We start from the raw sequence: 14,539 nt of genomic DNA, 5'->3' as shown, positions 1-14,539 counted from the left end.
GGCATCTCCCGCCCATCACGTTACGTTGCAATTGGGCGTGGCGGGCAGCAGCCGCGGCTCGTGCTCGGTCGGTTGGTGTCCGAGCGGCTCTCTGCGTGCGGCCCCAGTGGCGGCAGGACCATGTCGGCGATGGGGACTCTCGCGTTCGATGAGTACGGGCGGCCCTTCCTGATCCTCAAGGACCAGGATCGCAAGAGCCGCCTCATGGGGCTGGAGGCACTCAAGGTAACTGCGCATGCGCCACCGGGGAACCGCCGGTTCCCAGCCCCGGCTCCATGTGCTTCCCCTCCCCCACCTCGGGATCAGAGCGCGCCACCCCCCGATTTCTCCCCCCCGCCCCCCGGTTGGTCACTAATCCCCCTTCCCCCTGTAGGGTCTGGAGCCGCCGGACCTTTGTGTGTCTCTCCCGCCCTCCCCCCCGGGCCGGGCCGGGCCGGGCCAGGCGGGTGCGGGGGGAGCCGTGACCCGGCTCGGGCGCGGAGCTCTTAGGCCTGCCCCATCGGGGGCTCCCCGCCTGGCCCGGCCGCGGCCCCAGCGAAGCCTTTGCGGAAGCGCCCCAGGCTGCCCGGAGCTGGCTCCTGGTGCGGATGGAGCGGGGCGGCGGCATCCGCCGGGTGCCTTGTTAAACGCCATGGCCGGGCCCTGTTGTCACGGAGTCACTAAACTAGCATCAGTCTGCGTCTTCCCTTAAATCTCTCACGCGCTGAACCCCCCCCCACCCCCCCGTGCAAACGTGCTTTAGTCTCCCCTGTCTTAACCCCTCGCCCCGGTTATTGTCCCGTCTCCCTTCCACCTAATAACCGCATTGAGCACGTTGTTTACAGCCCGCTTCCTCCAGTCCAAGTTTCTCTGCCTTGCACTCAACTGAACCCACTCAGAGTCTCTAATGATCTCAGAGCTCACAGCCAGGATGTTATCCCCATTCTCTTTGACCTGTCACCTGCTTTTGATACAGTTAACCACCCTCCTTCTCTTGAAATGTTTCCTCCTTTGGCTTCCTGGACTCTGTTTTCTCTTGGTTTTTCTCCGATCTCTAACTACTTCTTCAGCATGTCCTTTGGAGAATGCTCTTCAGCCCTCCCCCCACTTTCAACTTTTGGGGGGAGGGGACCACAGGGCACTGTACCTTTCTCCTTTCGCTTTACAACTTACCTCTGGTTAATCCATTTCATCCACAAATACAAATTAAACGACCACATGTATGTTGACAACTCGCGCATTTACCTGCCTGCAGCAAACCTGTCTCCTTCTGCCCAAGCTAAAATCTTGGCCCCTCTCTTTGACATCTCATGCATATCTAGCTGTCAGCTCCAGGTGAATATGGCTATAACATAACTCCTAATCTGTTCTCCCTGCTCCTTCCTTTTTCAGTCACTGTAGACAACACCACCATCCTGCCTGTCACTTATGCCGTTAAACTGGGCTTTGTCTTTGACCTCTGTATTCATATCCAGGCAGTGTGTGAATCTTGCCAATTCTTTCTGGCTAACATGGCTAAGATATGGCCTATCTACTCCATCCACACAACTAAAATTCTTGTCCAGGCTCTTGTCATCTTGCATCTAGATTACTGCAACGTTCTTTTCTCTGATTTGACAGATGCAGTTATGTCCTGTTCACATCCATTCAGAATGCTGTTGCAAAGATCATTTTCCTAACCTGTTGCTTTGACCATGTCAGTCCTCTCTTTGTGTTCCTCTACTGGCTCCCCCTTCTCAATCCCTTCAAACATAAGCTACTTGTCTTAATTTTCAAGGTGTTTCATGGTCACGCTACCTATTATCTGTCATTGATTATTGAGCAGTCCATATTCTCCTACAATCAGCCCATGATTTCAGCCTCCATTGCCCACTTGTTGCATTTTTCAAACAAACACCTTTGTGCTTTCTCTCATGCTGCCTCTCACCTTTGGGAAGCACTCCTCATAAACATTCTCAAAGCTACCTCATTATCCTTCTGATCCTACTTCCTAAGGGCTTGTCTACATAGATGTGGATTATGGGGGTGTGAATTGCCGTGCACTATAGCATTGCACTTAACTACGTAGTGTAAACTAAAAAGTACCCAGTTCATATCAACATAGTCCTGGAAACATGAATTAGGTACCTTTTAGCTCACGCCAGCAGGGTTTACATGGTGCAGTTACAGTACAACACTTCGGGGCATGCGACTCAGATGCCCGATAGCCCAAACTTCAGGACTATAAAGACCTAAAATTTTGTTTTACCATGTTGCCTATGAAATACTGGACAGCTGGTGTGCGAGATCATGTATCGTCTCATTGTTTACATGAACTCCCTTGTCTATATCCATCTGTTGGCTCTTGTCTCGTACTTAGGGTACATCTACACTAAAAATGCTACAGCGGCACAGCTGCCATGCTACAGCGGCGCCTCTGTAGCACTTCATCCCATATACAGTGTACGGTGACGAGAAGGGTTGTCCCATCGCTGTAATTAATCTACCTCCTTGAGAAGTGGTAGGTAAATGGAGGAATTCTTCCATCGACCTAGTATTGTCTACACTGAGGGTTAGGTCAGCATAATTATGTCTCTCGGGTAAAGTTTTCAGAGTAGACCAGTCCTTAGATTATAAATGATTGGATAGGGACCGTATTTTTTTGTTTCTACAGTATATAGCACAATGGGGTACTGGTCCATTATTAGAGCTCCTACGTGCTTTGGTAACACAAATAATAAATGTGTTGCATTTCAATAATTCACCTGTTGCATCACTGAAAGAGAAGGAAAGTATAATTTTAAAAACCCAGGATTTTTGGTGTTTTGCAACAGCAGAGATGGGATGCTCTTGTTTTATCCTAGTGGATAATGTGAGCAGTTTGGATATACTAGTAATCCAATGGTATGTTGAAAGGCCAAGGGATTTTTAAAGAATGACTGAATGTCAATAATCCTTTATCTGGCGAAAGTCCTTCGCAGATCATCCCTTTTGTATGAGAGAGTTAGAGTTCACAGGCAAAGATCCAGCCCACTAGTCAAATGCCTTTAATGCATGCACGTGCTAGTGGGTGTGCAGAAGGTAAAGTTGGGGTCTATATTTATATATCATAGAATCATAGAATATCAGGGTTGGAAGGGACCTCAGGAGGTCATCTAGTCCAACCCCCTGCTCAAAAGCAGGACCAATCCCCAATTAAATCATCCCAGCCAGGGCTTTGTCAAGCCCGACCTTAAAAACTTCTAAGGAAGAAGATTCCACCACCTCCCTAGGCAACGCATTCCAGTGTTTCACCACCCTCCTAGTGAAAAGGTTTTTCCTAATATCCAACCTAAACCTCCCCCACTGCAACTTGAGACCATTACTCCTTGTCCTGTCCTCTTCTACCACTGAGAATAGTCTAGAACCATCCTCTCTGGAACCACCTCTCAGGTAGTTGAAAGCAGCTATCAAATCCCCCCTCATTCTTCTCTTCTGCAGACTAAACAATCCTAGTTCCCTCAGCCTCTCCTCATAAGTCATGTGTTCCAGACCCCTAATCATTTTTGTTGCCGTTCTCTGGACTCTTTCCAATTTATCCACATCCTTGTAGTGTGGGGCCCAAAACTGGACACAGTACTCCAGATGAGGCCTCACCAATGTCGAATAGAGGGGGTTGATCACATCCCTCGATCTCAACACACACAATTTGCCTGATCTAGGTATAATTTTAGTATACATTTTTATTTAGTTTAACTTCTGCTTGAAATGGAGTAAAATCATTTGTAGCAGTTGTTTTGTATCTCAGCCCCATTTAATGCTGTTTTTGTTGGGTTTTTTTGGTGTTTGGGGGGGAGAAGTTACTTTGCCTTTTTCATTACCCGTGCCAGTTTTTTTCATATTTGCACCGATGGAAAACATTGGAGATGGGAATTGCTACTGGCTAACTGATGGCCCTGAAAACACTAACACCTAATCTTCTCTGACACATAACTGTATCTGCAAACAACTAAAATCAAAGGACTTTCTTTTTCACTATTTATTTGCTTAGTGTTACTAATAAAGCATTGTATTTTTAAGGATGTGTCATAATGACTGAATTTATGTTTGCATTTTTGTTTCATAGTCTCATATAATGGCAGCAAAGGCTGTGGCAAATACACTGAGAACATCACTGGGGCCCAATGGTAAGTTTGAGAATGTAAGTTTAAAAACTTTTTTTTTTTGTAAGGTTTCTTTTATTATTTATAACTTGTATACTTTTTGAACACTTGTTTTAGGTCTTGATAAAATGATGGTGGACAAGGATGGTGAGGTGACTGTCACGAATGATGGGGCCACCATTCTAAGTATGATGGATGTGGATCATCAAATAGCTAAACTTATGGTAGAGTTGTCTAAATCGCAGGATGATGAGATTGGGGATGGAACTACAGGGGTTGTTGGTAAGAGACATTTCAAATCTGTCACCTCTGAAATTAGGTTATTTAAAAATATTTAAAGAGTTGGCCCTACATAAACAATTAGCATCTCGAACAAACCTAGTAGAGTAGCTAGCATTTTAATCCTCTTGCAGCTCCCATATTGCAGGCTCTGTATCAGAAGTCTGGGGAAAGGGGGTGGTTTGTTTTTGTTTTTAAAAATGCATCCATGTATTTATTTTTTCACATATCTTAATTTTCTTCCAATTCCATCTTCACTCCTTAAGAAAAAGCAATAATTGGGTAGTTTCCTCACTATAATTGGTCAACCGCTGTTGATGAATTTTAGAAATTAGTGTAAACTTGCAGGGGCAAGTCCGTTAAACACACTTTCCGTGTTCTAAGAACGTGTTGCAAGATCAAATAACTTAATAAATCGATGGAGGAAAGTAAATCCTTGTTTTTATTTTGTTTTGTAGTTCTGGCTGGTGCATTATTAGAACAGGCTGAGCAGTTGTTAGATCGCGGTATTCACCCTATGCGAATAGCAGATGGTTATGAACAGGCTGCACGCGTTGCCATTGAGAATCTAGACAAAATCAGTGACAGCTTTCCAGTTGATCCACAGAACAGCGAACCTCTTATCCAGACTGCAAAGACAACTCTAGGTTCTAAAGTGTAAGTTTATACTTGAAAAACCTAACTAATGTAGTTTCATACTTGAAAGCATTTTGGGGAAAAAATCCTTTACAGTTGTTTGACTTTTTTAGCTGGAATATAACATTTGTTGCATTCGTCAATGAAATTTTTCCTTAAAGTCACTTTTTATTTTTATTGCCAGTTAATTTCTCTTCTGTAACTCCCTGATGCAGCAAGTTTAGGAGAAGACATTAGTAAACCATTCTCTTTACAGATTTGATGACATGTGACAAGCAGCTGCAATAGAAATTCCTCTATGCTATCTGTCTAATTCCTTTCTTTTCCACTTCCACGCTTCCTAACTGCCCTTTATATATTTGTGTGGTTGTTTCCCCTCACTTTTAAAAGATGATAGTTTGCTTAAAGAAAAGATGACAGTAGATGGATTTCACATGTGACAAATAGCTAATATTATTATAGCCTTATCTGCTCCTTTACTTCTATTAATTTGCTCTGTCACTGCTCTTATTTTTTTGGCTATAGTAAAATGGTATTTAGGTAGTTAATTTGATACTCATCATGGGTTAATTAATGAAATGTGGCTCTTTAATTTGCTGGGATAATGATTTGATGGCATAATATAGTTTTCCCCTTTTGTCAGTAGACCAGCCCAAAGTGGTGCAGGCATTTTAGGTGACAGCCTCTCAACCTTTTCAGGTGTGCCGCCCCTTTTTTTGAAGTCAAAGTTTTTCCACTACCTCCTTACATTTAATTTATATCAGTGATGACGATAATAAGCTTATATAACTTGTGTGTGTATTGAGAGGCTGACGAAGAGTATTTAACCTTGAAAGGTAATGGGGACGGGGAGGGGAGAGCGAGATGTCCTTTGCTTTAGACTTAATAAATGTTCATGACCCCTCCATTGCCGTTCATGACCCCCTAGTTAAGAAACACAGTATAGGGTAACCCAGCATGATGCATCAACAAGTATTCAACAGATCAATTGACCATTGACGGTTTTTCTCAGTTCCCTTTAAGATAGTAGGTGTGAGTTATCTTCTCATGTGCAAATAAATTGGTTAGTCTCTAAGGTGCCACAAGTCCTCCTTTTCTTTTTAAAACAAAAGTAATCCACTTGTTCCTTCCTGTCGCTATTGGAACAAAGGAAAAGCTACTAGTGATGCTTGACTTAACTGTAAGTCTGATTAACACTATTTCAGATAAATTGGTTAGTCTCTGAGGTGCCACAAGTAGTATTCTTCTTTTTACTGTTTGTTTTGTTCTTAATGGAGGGCAGGTAGAACAATGGCACTATAAAGAAAGTTTCAAAAAACACTTGGTTTTTTTCAGTTAACTCTGTGACATTTGCTGCTTGTCTTACACTAAGGAACGTTTCAGGTCTCTCAGAAAACTGTTCAATTAGTGTCGTAGTTGGAGGCAACTCTCTCCTTCCCCTGTCTTTGGGGCATATTAAAGTGGATATAGTCAAACCATTTTGCTTTAATCTTAAAGATTAATCGAGAATTTAACTTGTTCTGTGCAACCAAAAATCTACATATGGTCTAGCACCAGTTGTCTATAGCATGCACCAGTATACCAAGTATATGTAAGCACGTTAAAAGAGGTCCTTTCCAAGATGTACCTTGCATGTTGTTTGGCGTGCAGCCTATAGGTCGTTCATTGGTTATAACTCACTTGTAATCAGTTAAGTGTGAGAGCGCAAATCTGCTTCTTGGTAACATATCCAAGAAGAGGTGTCCGTCTCCACTACACAGGCAGACATATTCAGGTCTTTGTCTCCTGTTTTATAGTTTAACTTCCTTTTTCTCCTCTTCTCCCATCTTCCTACAATGAACAAACATTCAATGCTCAAATAATGTTTGTTCTCTATTAGGACAGTTGTTCTCTTGGGGGGATGTTTTAAACAATCTTAACTAACTTCATTACATTTTGCTTAAATTTAGAATTAATCGTTGCAACAGACAAATGGCAGAAATCGCTGTCAATGCTGTACTGACGGTGGCTGATATGGAACGCAAAGATGTTGATTTTGAGCTAATCAAAGTACAAGGCAAAGTGGGAGGGAGACTGGAAGATACCCAGTTGGTCAAAGGAGTGATTGTGGATAAAGATTTCAGCCATCCACAGATGCCTAAAGTGAGTTAGTCTTTTCTGGTGTGTCTGTATGTTAGGCTTTATTAAATCATCAAGGAACTTTTCTTTGCCCCTCTAACTACTGTCTCTGAACACCTCTCATGTATTCTAAAATAGAAGTTGCTCTTTCCTAGCTTGTAGAAAAAATAGCTTTATTAGTATGGGGTTGGGCGGGGGGGAGAGAGTGCAAATATTTTTGAGGTCAAAATAATTAATCTTAAACTTTATTTTAACATGTAGGAAGTTAAAGATGCTAAAATTGCAATTCTCACTTGTCCATTTGAGCCACCTAAGCCTAAAACCAAGCACAAGCTTGATGTAACATCCGTGGAAGATTACAAGGCACTGCAGAAATATGAAAAGGAGAAATTTGAAGAGATGATAAAACAGGTTAGAGTTTATAAACGTATTTATCCCTGATGACTTTTCCCCAGTGTATATAAGAGTGAAATATTTTGCTTTTCATGTATGATTTGACCAGTAGTCTCAAAAGAAGCAGACCTGTTTGCATACATATACTTTTAAAAAGTTACAACTGAATGACAAACTATTCAAAAAAAATAGCTGTAATTAATTAACAGACTATTTTGAAATTCAGCTCCATGGTTAGTGTCTTTATGGGTCATCCTTTGTATCCACTGTATTTTGGTACTTGTGGGTTCAAATTAAATGCATTGTATTGCTTTTAACTTAGCAACATATATTGGAATTGTTTTCAGATTAAAGACACTGGTGCAAACCTAGCTATTTGCCAGTGGGGGTTTGATGATGAGGCAAATCACTTACTGCTTCAGAATGAGCTACCTGCTGTTCGTTGGGTTGGCGGACCTGAAATAGAAGTAAGTAAACTTCTGTCAGACTTCTAACACATGATCACTTCAGAAGCTCTGGCTTTCAGGAGGAGAGCAGCACAACTAATATATACGAGTCTAAATCACTGATTGTAAAATATCACTTGTGAATGGGGCCATGATCCACAATTGAATCCTCTAGACACTACCCCAATACAAATAATAACTGAAGGATGGGAGTTAAAATTGAGCTAAAAAAGTGTGATGGGTTACAGAAAGGTGACCTAAGACTCCACATCTAAAATGTCATTCCTTGCTCTGCAGAAGCAACTGGTTCCCTGAAATACTCTGAAGGAGGGGAAGTGTCCATTTCAGAGTCTAGTCCATAAGATGGCCTTCTTCCATCCATGTCCCACAATAAAAAACCCTTGAGAAAAAATTCTTTTCAAAATGACTGGTTTGGTTTTGTTTTTTTAACTTGTAGTTGATTGCCATTGCAACTGGAGGGCGCATCGTTCCTCGTTTCTGCGAACTCACATCTGAGAAACTAGGCTTTGCTGGCATTGTCAGGGAGATCTCATTTGGAACAACAAAGGATAAAATGCTTGTCATTGAGCAATGTCAGAATTCCAGAGCTGTGACCATCTTCATTAGAGGAGGAAATAAGATGGTGAGATGCTCAATATGTAAATGAGAGTTTGATCATGTCTCCTGCTAATTCTATCAGCTTGCAAAATCAGCAGGTGCATCCAAAAGAAGCCTCAGTGTTGTACTGTCTTATCTGAAGAGTGGCTAGAGGGAGTGAATAAATCCGTAGTCCACCTGACTGGGATAGCCAACAGTGATTGCTTGTTAAGAGTGGCAACTCGCTGTGCAAAGTACCACAAGAATCACTTTGTTTGGTGTTGAGTAAAACTGATGATTGTTTGTTATCATGCTCTACGAGTAACTTTACTCTTGTGCCTAATCCCTTTTACTTTTAATGGACTGCTCATGTGAATAAAATGATATTGAATAATTTGGAGGATCAGGTTCTTACTCATTTTCACATAGCAGTAGATATCTAATCTTCATCTGTAAGTCTTGGCCTGACCTTTAGATAAGAATGGTATCTCCTGTACAGCAAAACAAAATTTCAAAACTTTGCATTAAATCGGTTGGTGTCTAGTGTGTTGCTCGTATCCTGCTGGTACTTAAGTCCTATTTGGAGCCAAAAGCATAAGAAAAAGGGGAAAACTGAGAGGGTGCAAATAAAGAGTTAAAAATAGATTTGTAATCTTTTTAAAAAAAAACAAAACAACTTTTTGATGTTTGCTTAACTTTTTAAAAAAAAATAAAATGCATCAAGCTATTAAGTGGACTTTCTGAAGTATGAACCATAAATATTTTAGTGTAAAAAGCCTTGTTTTTATCTTGGAAATACCCCAGGCTTGAAATGCAATTTGATCATCCAAGTGAAGGGTTGAAAAATCTTTAAAATGTGCATGTGCAATTTCTAAGTATTGAAAAGTTGATTATTTCAAAATGTAAAGTTTCATGAAAACAGTGAATTAAAAAAATCATTACAACAACAGATTTCTATTCAGATATTACTTGGCTGTGTGGAGTTTCTGATTTTGTATTAGGAAACCTTGATGAAGTAAGATTTTCAGGACTCTCCTAACTTTACATACTGTAACATAACTTGTTATATTCTAAAATTCAAGATAATCGAAGAAGCAAAACGATCTCTTCATGATGCCTTGTGTGTAATCCGGAACCTGGTTCGTGATAACCGCATTGTGTATGGAGGAGGTGCTGCCGAGATCTCTTGTGCTTTGGCAGTTAGTGAAACAGCAGATAAGGTAAAAAAAAAAAAAAAAAAAAACAACCTTTTTCATCATTCTCCCGCTCAAGGAAAAAAATCAGCCTTTCGTATCTGTAACTGCAAAACAAGTTTCAGAGTAACAGCCGTGTTAGTCTGTATTCGCAAAAAGAAAAGGAGTACTTGTGGCACCTTAGAGACTAACCAATTTATTAGAGCATAAGCTTTCGTGAGCTACAGCTCACTTCATCGGATGCATACCGTGGAAACTGCAGCAGACTTTATATACACACAGAGAATATGAAACAATACCTCCTCCCACCCCACTGTCCTGCTGGTAATAGCTTATCTAAAGTGATCATCAAGTTGGGCCATTTCCAGCACAAATCCAGGTTTTCTCACCCTCCACCCCCCACACACAAATTCACTCTCCTGCTGGTGATAGCCCATCCAAAGTGACAACTCTTTACACAATGTGCATGATAATCAAGGTGGGCCATTTCCAGCACAAATCCAGGTTTTCCACACACCCCCACCCCCATACACACACAAACTCACTCTCCTGCTGGTAAGCTACCAGCAGGAGAGTGAGTTTGTGTGTGTATGGGGGTGGGGGGGTGAGAGAACCTGGATTTGTGCTGGAAATGGCCCACCTTGATTATCATGCACATTGTAGGGAGAGTGGTCACTTTGAATGAGCTATTACCAGCAGGAGAGTGAGTTTGTGTGTGTGGTTTTTGGGAGGGGGTGAGGGGGTGAGAGAACCTGGATTTGTGCAGGAAATGGCCCAACTTGATTATCATGCACATTGTGTAAAGAGTTGTCACTTTGGATGGGCTATCACCAGCAGGAGAGTGAATTTGTGTGGGGGGGGTGGAGGGTGAGAAAACCTGGATTTGTGCTGGAAATGGCCCAACCTGATGATCACTTTAGATAAGCTATTACCAGCAGGACAGTGGGGTGGGAGGAGGTATTGTTTCATATTCTCTGTGTGTATATAAAGTCTGCTGCAGTTTCCACGGTATGCATCCGATGAAGTGAGCTGTAGCTCACGAAAGCTCATGCTCAAATAAATTGGTTAGTCTCTAAGGTGCCACAAGTACTCCTTTTTGCAAAACAAGTGTATGCTAAGGAATTTCATGCTTTCACTTATGCACAGTGTCGTATAGTTTCTGAAAAACTATACATAGTTTTTCACATAGTAACTGCTGCTGCTTCAGCATAGGAAAGCAAAGTAGAAGAAGAAAAGCTGTTGTGCTTTAGTAAACTACTTTGTGGTTACTGATTAAATGATACTGTGAAATTTTCCATTGGATTGCTAGCGGCCTTTCCAGACTGATGTAGTGTTATCAGTGATGTTCCTTTTGCAATACTAAAATTGTCTTTTGAAAGATGAAATGGGGCAACTTAAACATATCAAAGTCATGTCTGAATTCAAGTACAGATCTTAGGGTTTGGCTTTAAAAGGATGTAACCTTTAGCCAGGTCACAATGTGCAGCCCCTGGAGTGGAGACTGTGGTTGTAGATGAGGCATTCAGTGTCACATGACTCCATCCCCTACCCCTAGACCCTCATTTCAATATGATAATTAAATTGCAGTCACTCCCACCATTTCATGCCAGGACTTTTAATGTAGCAGGGTCTATGTGATGAGTTACTGAGCAGCCAGCTGATGCATTGTAGATTCACACAGTGAAATGGCTTATCATGTAGACAAGCCATTTGTCCTTAAGACTGATGTAGGATGTATTATGCATATAAGTACTTTGGCACCACATATAAACATCCTGTTGGGTAGGGTGGACCATGTTTTTAAGGAACACTTGTATCTATTGTATATGGATAAATTCTTTCACTGTTTTAGTGTGGTAACCTGGTTTTTCCAACAGTCTAATATAAGCCTGTACTCTTCTAGTGCCCCTCTTTGGAACAGTATGCTATGAGGGCTTTTGCTGATGCCCTAGAAGTCATTCCCATTGCGCTTTCTGAAAACAGTGGAATGAATCCCATACAGACTATGACTGAAGTGCGAGCTAGGCAAGTGAAAGAAAACAATCCTGCTCTTGGGATCGATTGTTTGCGCAAAGGAACAAATGGTAAGAAATCCTTGGTACACTGTGAATATTGTGGAAGGCATTTCTCAGCAAATGTAAAAAGCCATAGTAGACTTACCGTGCATGCTACAAAGACTTTGGAAAATGCAGTCACTTAGTACTTCATATTTGAAGAATTTGGAATAAAAACCCTTAATTTTACACCACATGAGCAAAACATTTTGGCATAAGTAGAATGAGTTCAGGTGAGAATTTGACTTGGAACTGTCTTTGCTTTTAGAAAAAAGAAAAGGAGTACTTGTGGCACCTTAGAGACTAACCAATTTATTTGAGCATAAGTTTTCGTGAGCTATAGCTCACTTCATCAGATGCATAGAAAGGAACATATAGTAAGAGAGATGCACGCACGCACGTTGGAAGTTACCATACAAACTGAGAGGCTAATTAGTTAAGATGAGCTATTATCAGCAGGAAAAAACAACTTCTGTAGTGATAATCAAGATGGCCCATTTAGACAGTTGACAGGAAGGTGTGAGGATACTTAACTTAAGGAAATAGATTCAGTATGTGTAATGATACCTCACTGTAATCTCTAAACAGCTGAAAGGGAATAATACCAAAATTCTGGGATTTGGTAGAAGGGTGTGATTGTATGGTGGTAGAATTTTAAATCTGAAATGTGATTTGCGCTCTACGGGCTCTTTTAGTGTGTCTTTAATTTTTGATTTTGGGGGGGATGTCTAAATATTTCCCCTCTTTTGACAGATATGAAGAAACAGCATGTCATAGAAACCTTAATTGGTAAAAAGCAACAGATTGCTCTGGCTACTCAGATGGTTAGAATGATTCTAAAGATTGATGATATTCGTAGGCCTGGAGAATCTGAAGAATGAAGGCTGAAAAACAAGGAATAAAATGTAATGGAGCCACTGCAGTAACAAAAATTAGTGAGATCTCAACAGTTCATCTTCAGCTATTTATTTCTTGACAACTTTTCTTTTTGTTTTAGATACTGTAACTGCTAGTTGTTGAAGACAATAAAATGCCATTTAGCAGTTGTGGCTTCAAGAGTTATTTGAGGCATCATTGTATGTTCTTACATGTTTCCTAGCAAATACATCCTTTTATACTGATATGTGGCAAGAAAGGTAGCTCAGATGTTCCATTGTTCAAATTATTTATGGCCCTTCATCCGTTGTCCCTGCAGCAGACTCCTGCTGTTGCCTGTAGACAGAATCTCTTTCCATTGACTGTCCGATGGTCTGGATTCTCTAGCTTTTCAGTGCAGCAGACTGGAAATTCTCTGTCAATTTACATAAACTTTAAAAATGGAGTCTTGTATGGAATTAAATATGCAAACGAATAATGCAGTATTCTTTGTTCACGTGATAAATTTGATTTTACACTGTCCCATCCTCCCTAATTTTCAGTTTTGTTGCAGAATTTTTTATTACTAATAGCTGTATTTTAGACATGTAGAAAGTCCATTCCTTTCATTTTCCTCTTAAATTGGACTACTTTATTTGTTATCTTTATTTTGGCTCAGTTTCAGCAAAGCACTTCAATCTGTGCTTAACTTTAGTAATTGGGACTACTCGTGCTGAAAATTGCACATGTTAAAGTGCTTTGCTGAATAAAACTACTTAGAAGCTTTAAAACAGACCGGCTACAAAGACCCCTAATTCATCAAAGCACTGAAGCATATATTTCCCTTATGTGAGCATTTAATTTTTATTATTCTCTAAACCAGTAGTTTTAGCTGCTTTTATTTAACAGTATTTCATTTTTAATGACAACTTGTGATCATTGTCATAATGATTAGTGCTACCTCCTATTGTCGCCACCTTGGATACAGCTAGACAGGGATAAAAGACCCACAGCATGGCCGTGGTTGGCCCAGGTCAGATGACTTGGGCTGCGGAACTAAGAGTTGTTGTGTAGATGGTTGAGCTCAGGCTGGAGTCAGCTCTGGGACTCTCCACCCTCCCAGGGTCCCAGAGCTCAGGCTCCAGCCCGGGCCCAAATATCTACATAGTAGTTTTTCAGCCTGAGCCTGTCAGCTGACTGGCCAGCCATGGATTTTTATCCCTGTGTAGACATACCGTTGAATGCTGACACATGATGAAAGACCACCTCCAGAGGAGAAACTAAAGACTAACATGATAAAACCCAGTGGAGACCCAAGGGCAGTGTTTTACTGCAGTTTAAGAAGGAAAGTTTAAATTCTTTCACTTGAGAAATTTAAACCACAAAGTTCAAAAGCTACTTCCTAATAATTGAGCATGTCACTAATTTCTAATAAATGAAGTAAAACTGAACTTCAACTTCCATGTGCTCCAACTGCACAGAAGAGTTCTCTGCTATGGAAAGTGACATACTGAAGAATAATCTACACTGTGCTTCAGTAATGGCTATTTATAGTGTAAACATTGAGAAGTGGGGATTCTGGGCAATTTCAAAAATTCTCAAAACAGCCCCACTATAGTTTCACAGAAATATCTTAGCTGTCATTTCACGATATACTTGTTTCAAAAGGGCTCCAGTACTATATAGTATATTGAGAATGGTACAATTAAATTGCTCAGAAGACCTTAAATGAGAAATGGCTGGCAAGTTACTATTCCACTGTAAGTTATTTGTGTGTTAAATCTCAAAAGGTGTAAGCTAATATCTAAAAGACCTTATCAGTGGTGCCTACCTGCTAAATAGATTTTTTTAAATGTGTAATTCTATAG

General features: G+C 40.8%; 1 protein-coding gene across 1 annotated transcript; it reads left to right on the top strand.

Annotated features, from left to right (window-relative positions):
• Positions 1–14: 14 nt before the first annotated feature.
• CCT5 (chaperonin containing TCP1 subunit 5) lies at positions 15–12,859 on the top strand. Its single transcript, XM_073332363.1, has 11 exons — positions 15–225; positions 4,064–4,124; positions 4,218–4,382; positions 4,838–5,036; positions 6,965–7,157; positions 7,395–7,544; positions 7,874–7,993; positions 8,430–8,615; positions 9,652–9,789; positions 11,666–11,846; positions 12,570–12,859. Exons 1-11 carry the CDS (start codon positions 121–123, stop codon positions 12,695–12,697), a joined length of 1,626 nt encoding a protein of 541 aa, XP_073188464.1. The 5' UTR covers positions 15–120; the 3' UTR covers positions 12,698–12,859.
• The last annotated feature ends 1,680 nt before the right edge of the window (positions 12,860–14,539 follow it).

Source organism: Lepidochelys kempii, chromosome 2 (genome assembly GCF_965140265.1).
Source record: "Lepidochelys kempii isolate rLepKem1 chromosome 2, rLepKem1.hap2, whole genome shotgun sequence".
Taxonomy (NCBI): domain Eukaryota; kingdom Metazoa; phylum Chordata; order Testudines; family Cheloniidae; genus Lepidochelys; species Lepidochelys kempii.
The sequence above is the reverse complement of the archived record's forward strand: the minus strand, read 5'-3'. Positions and strand labels throughout refer to the sequence as shown.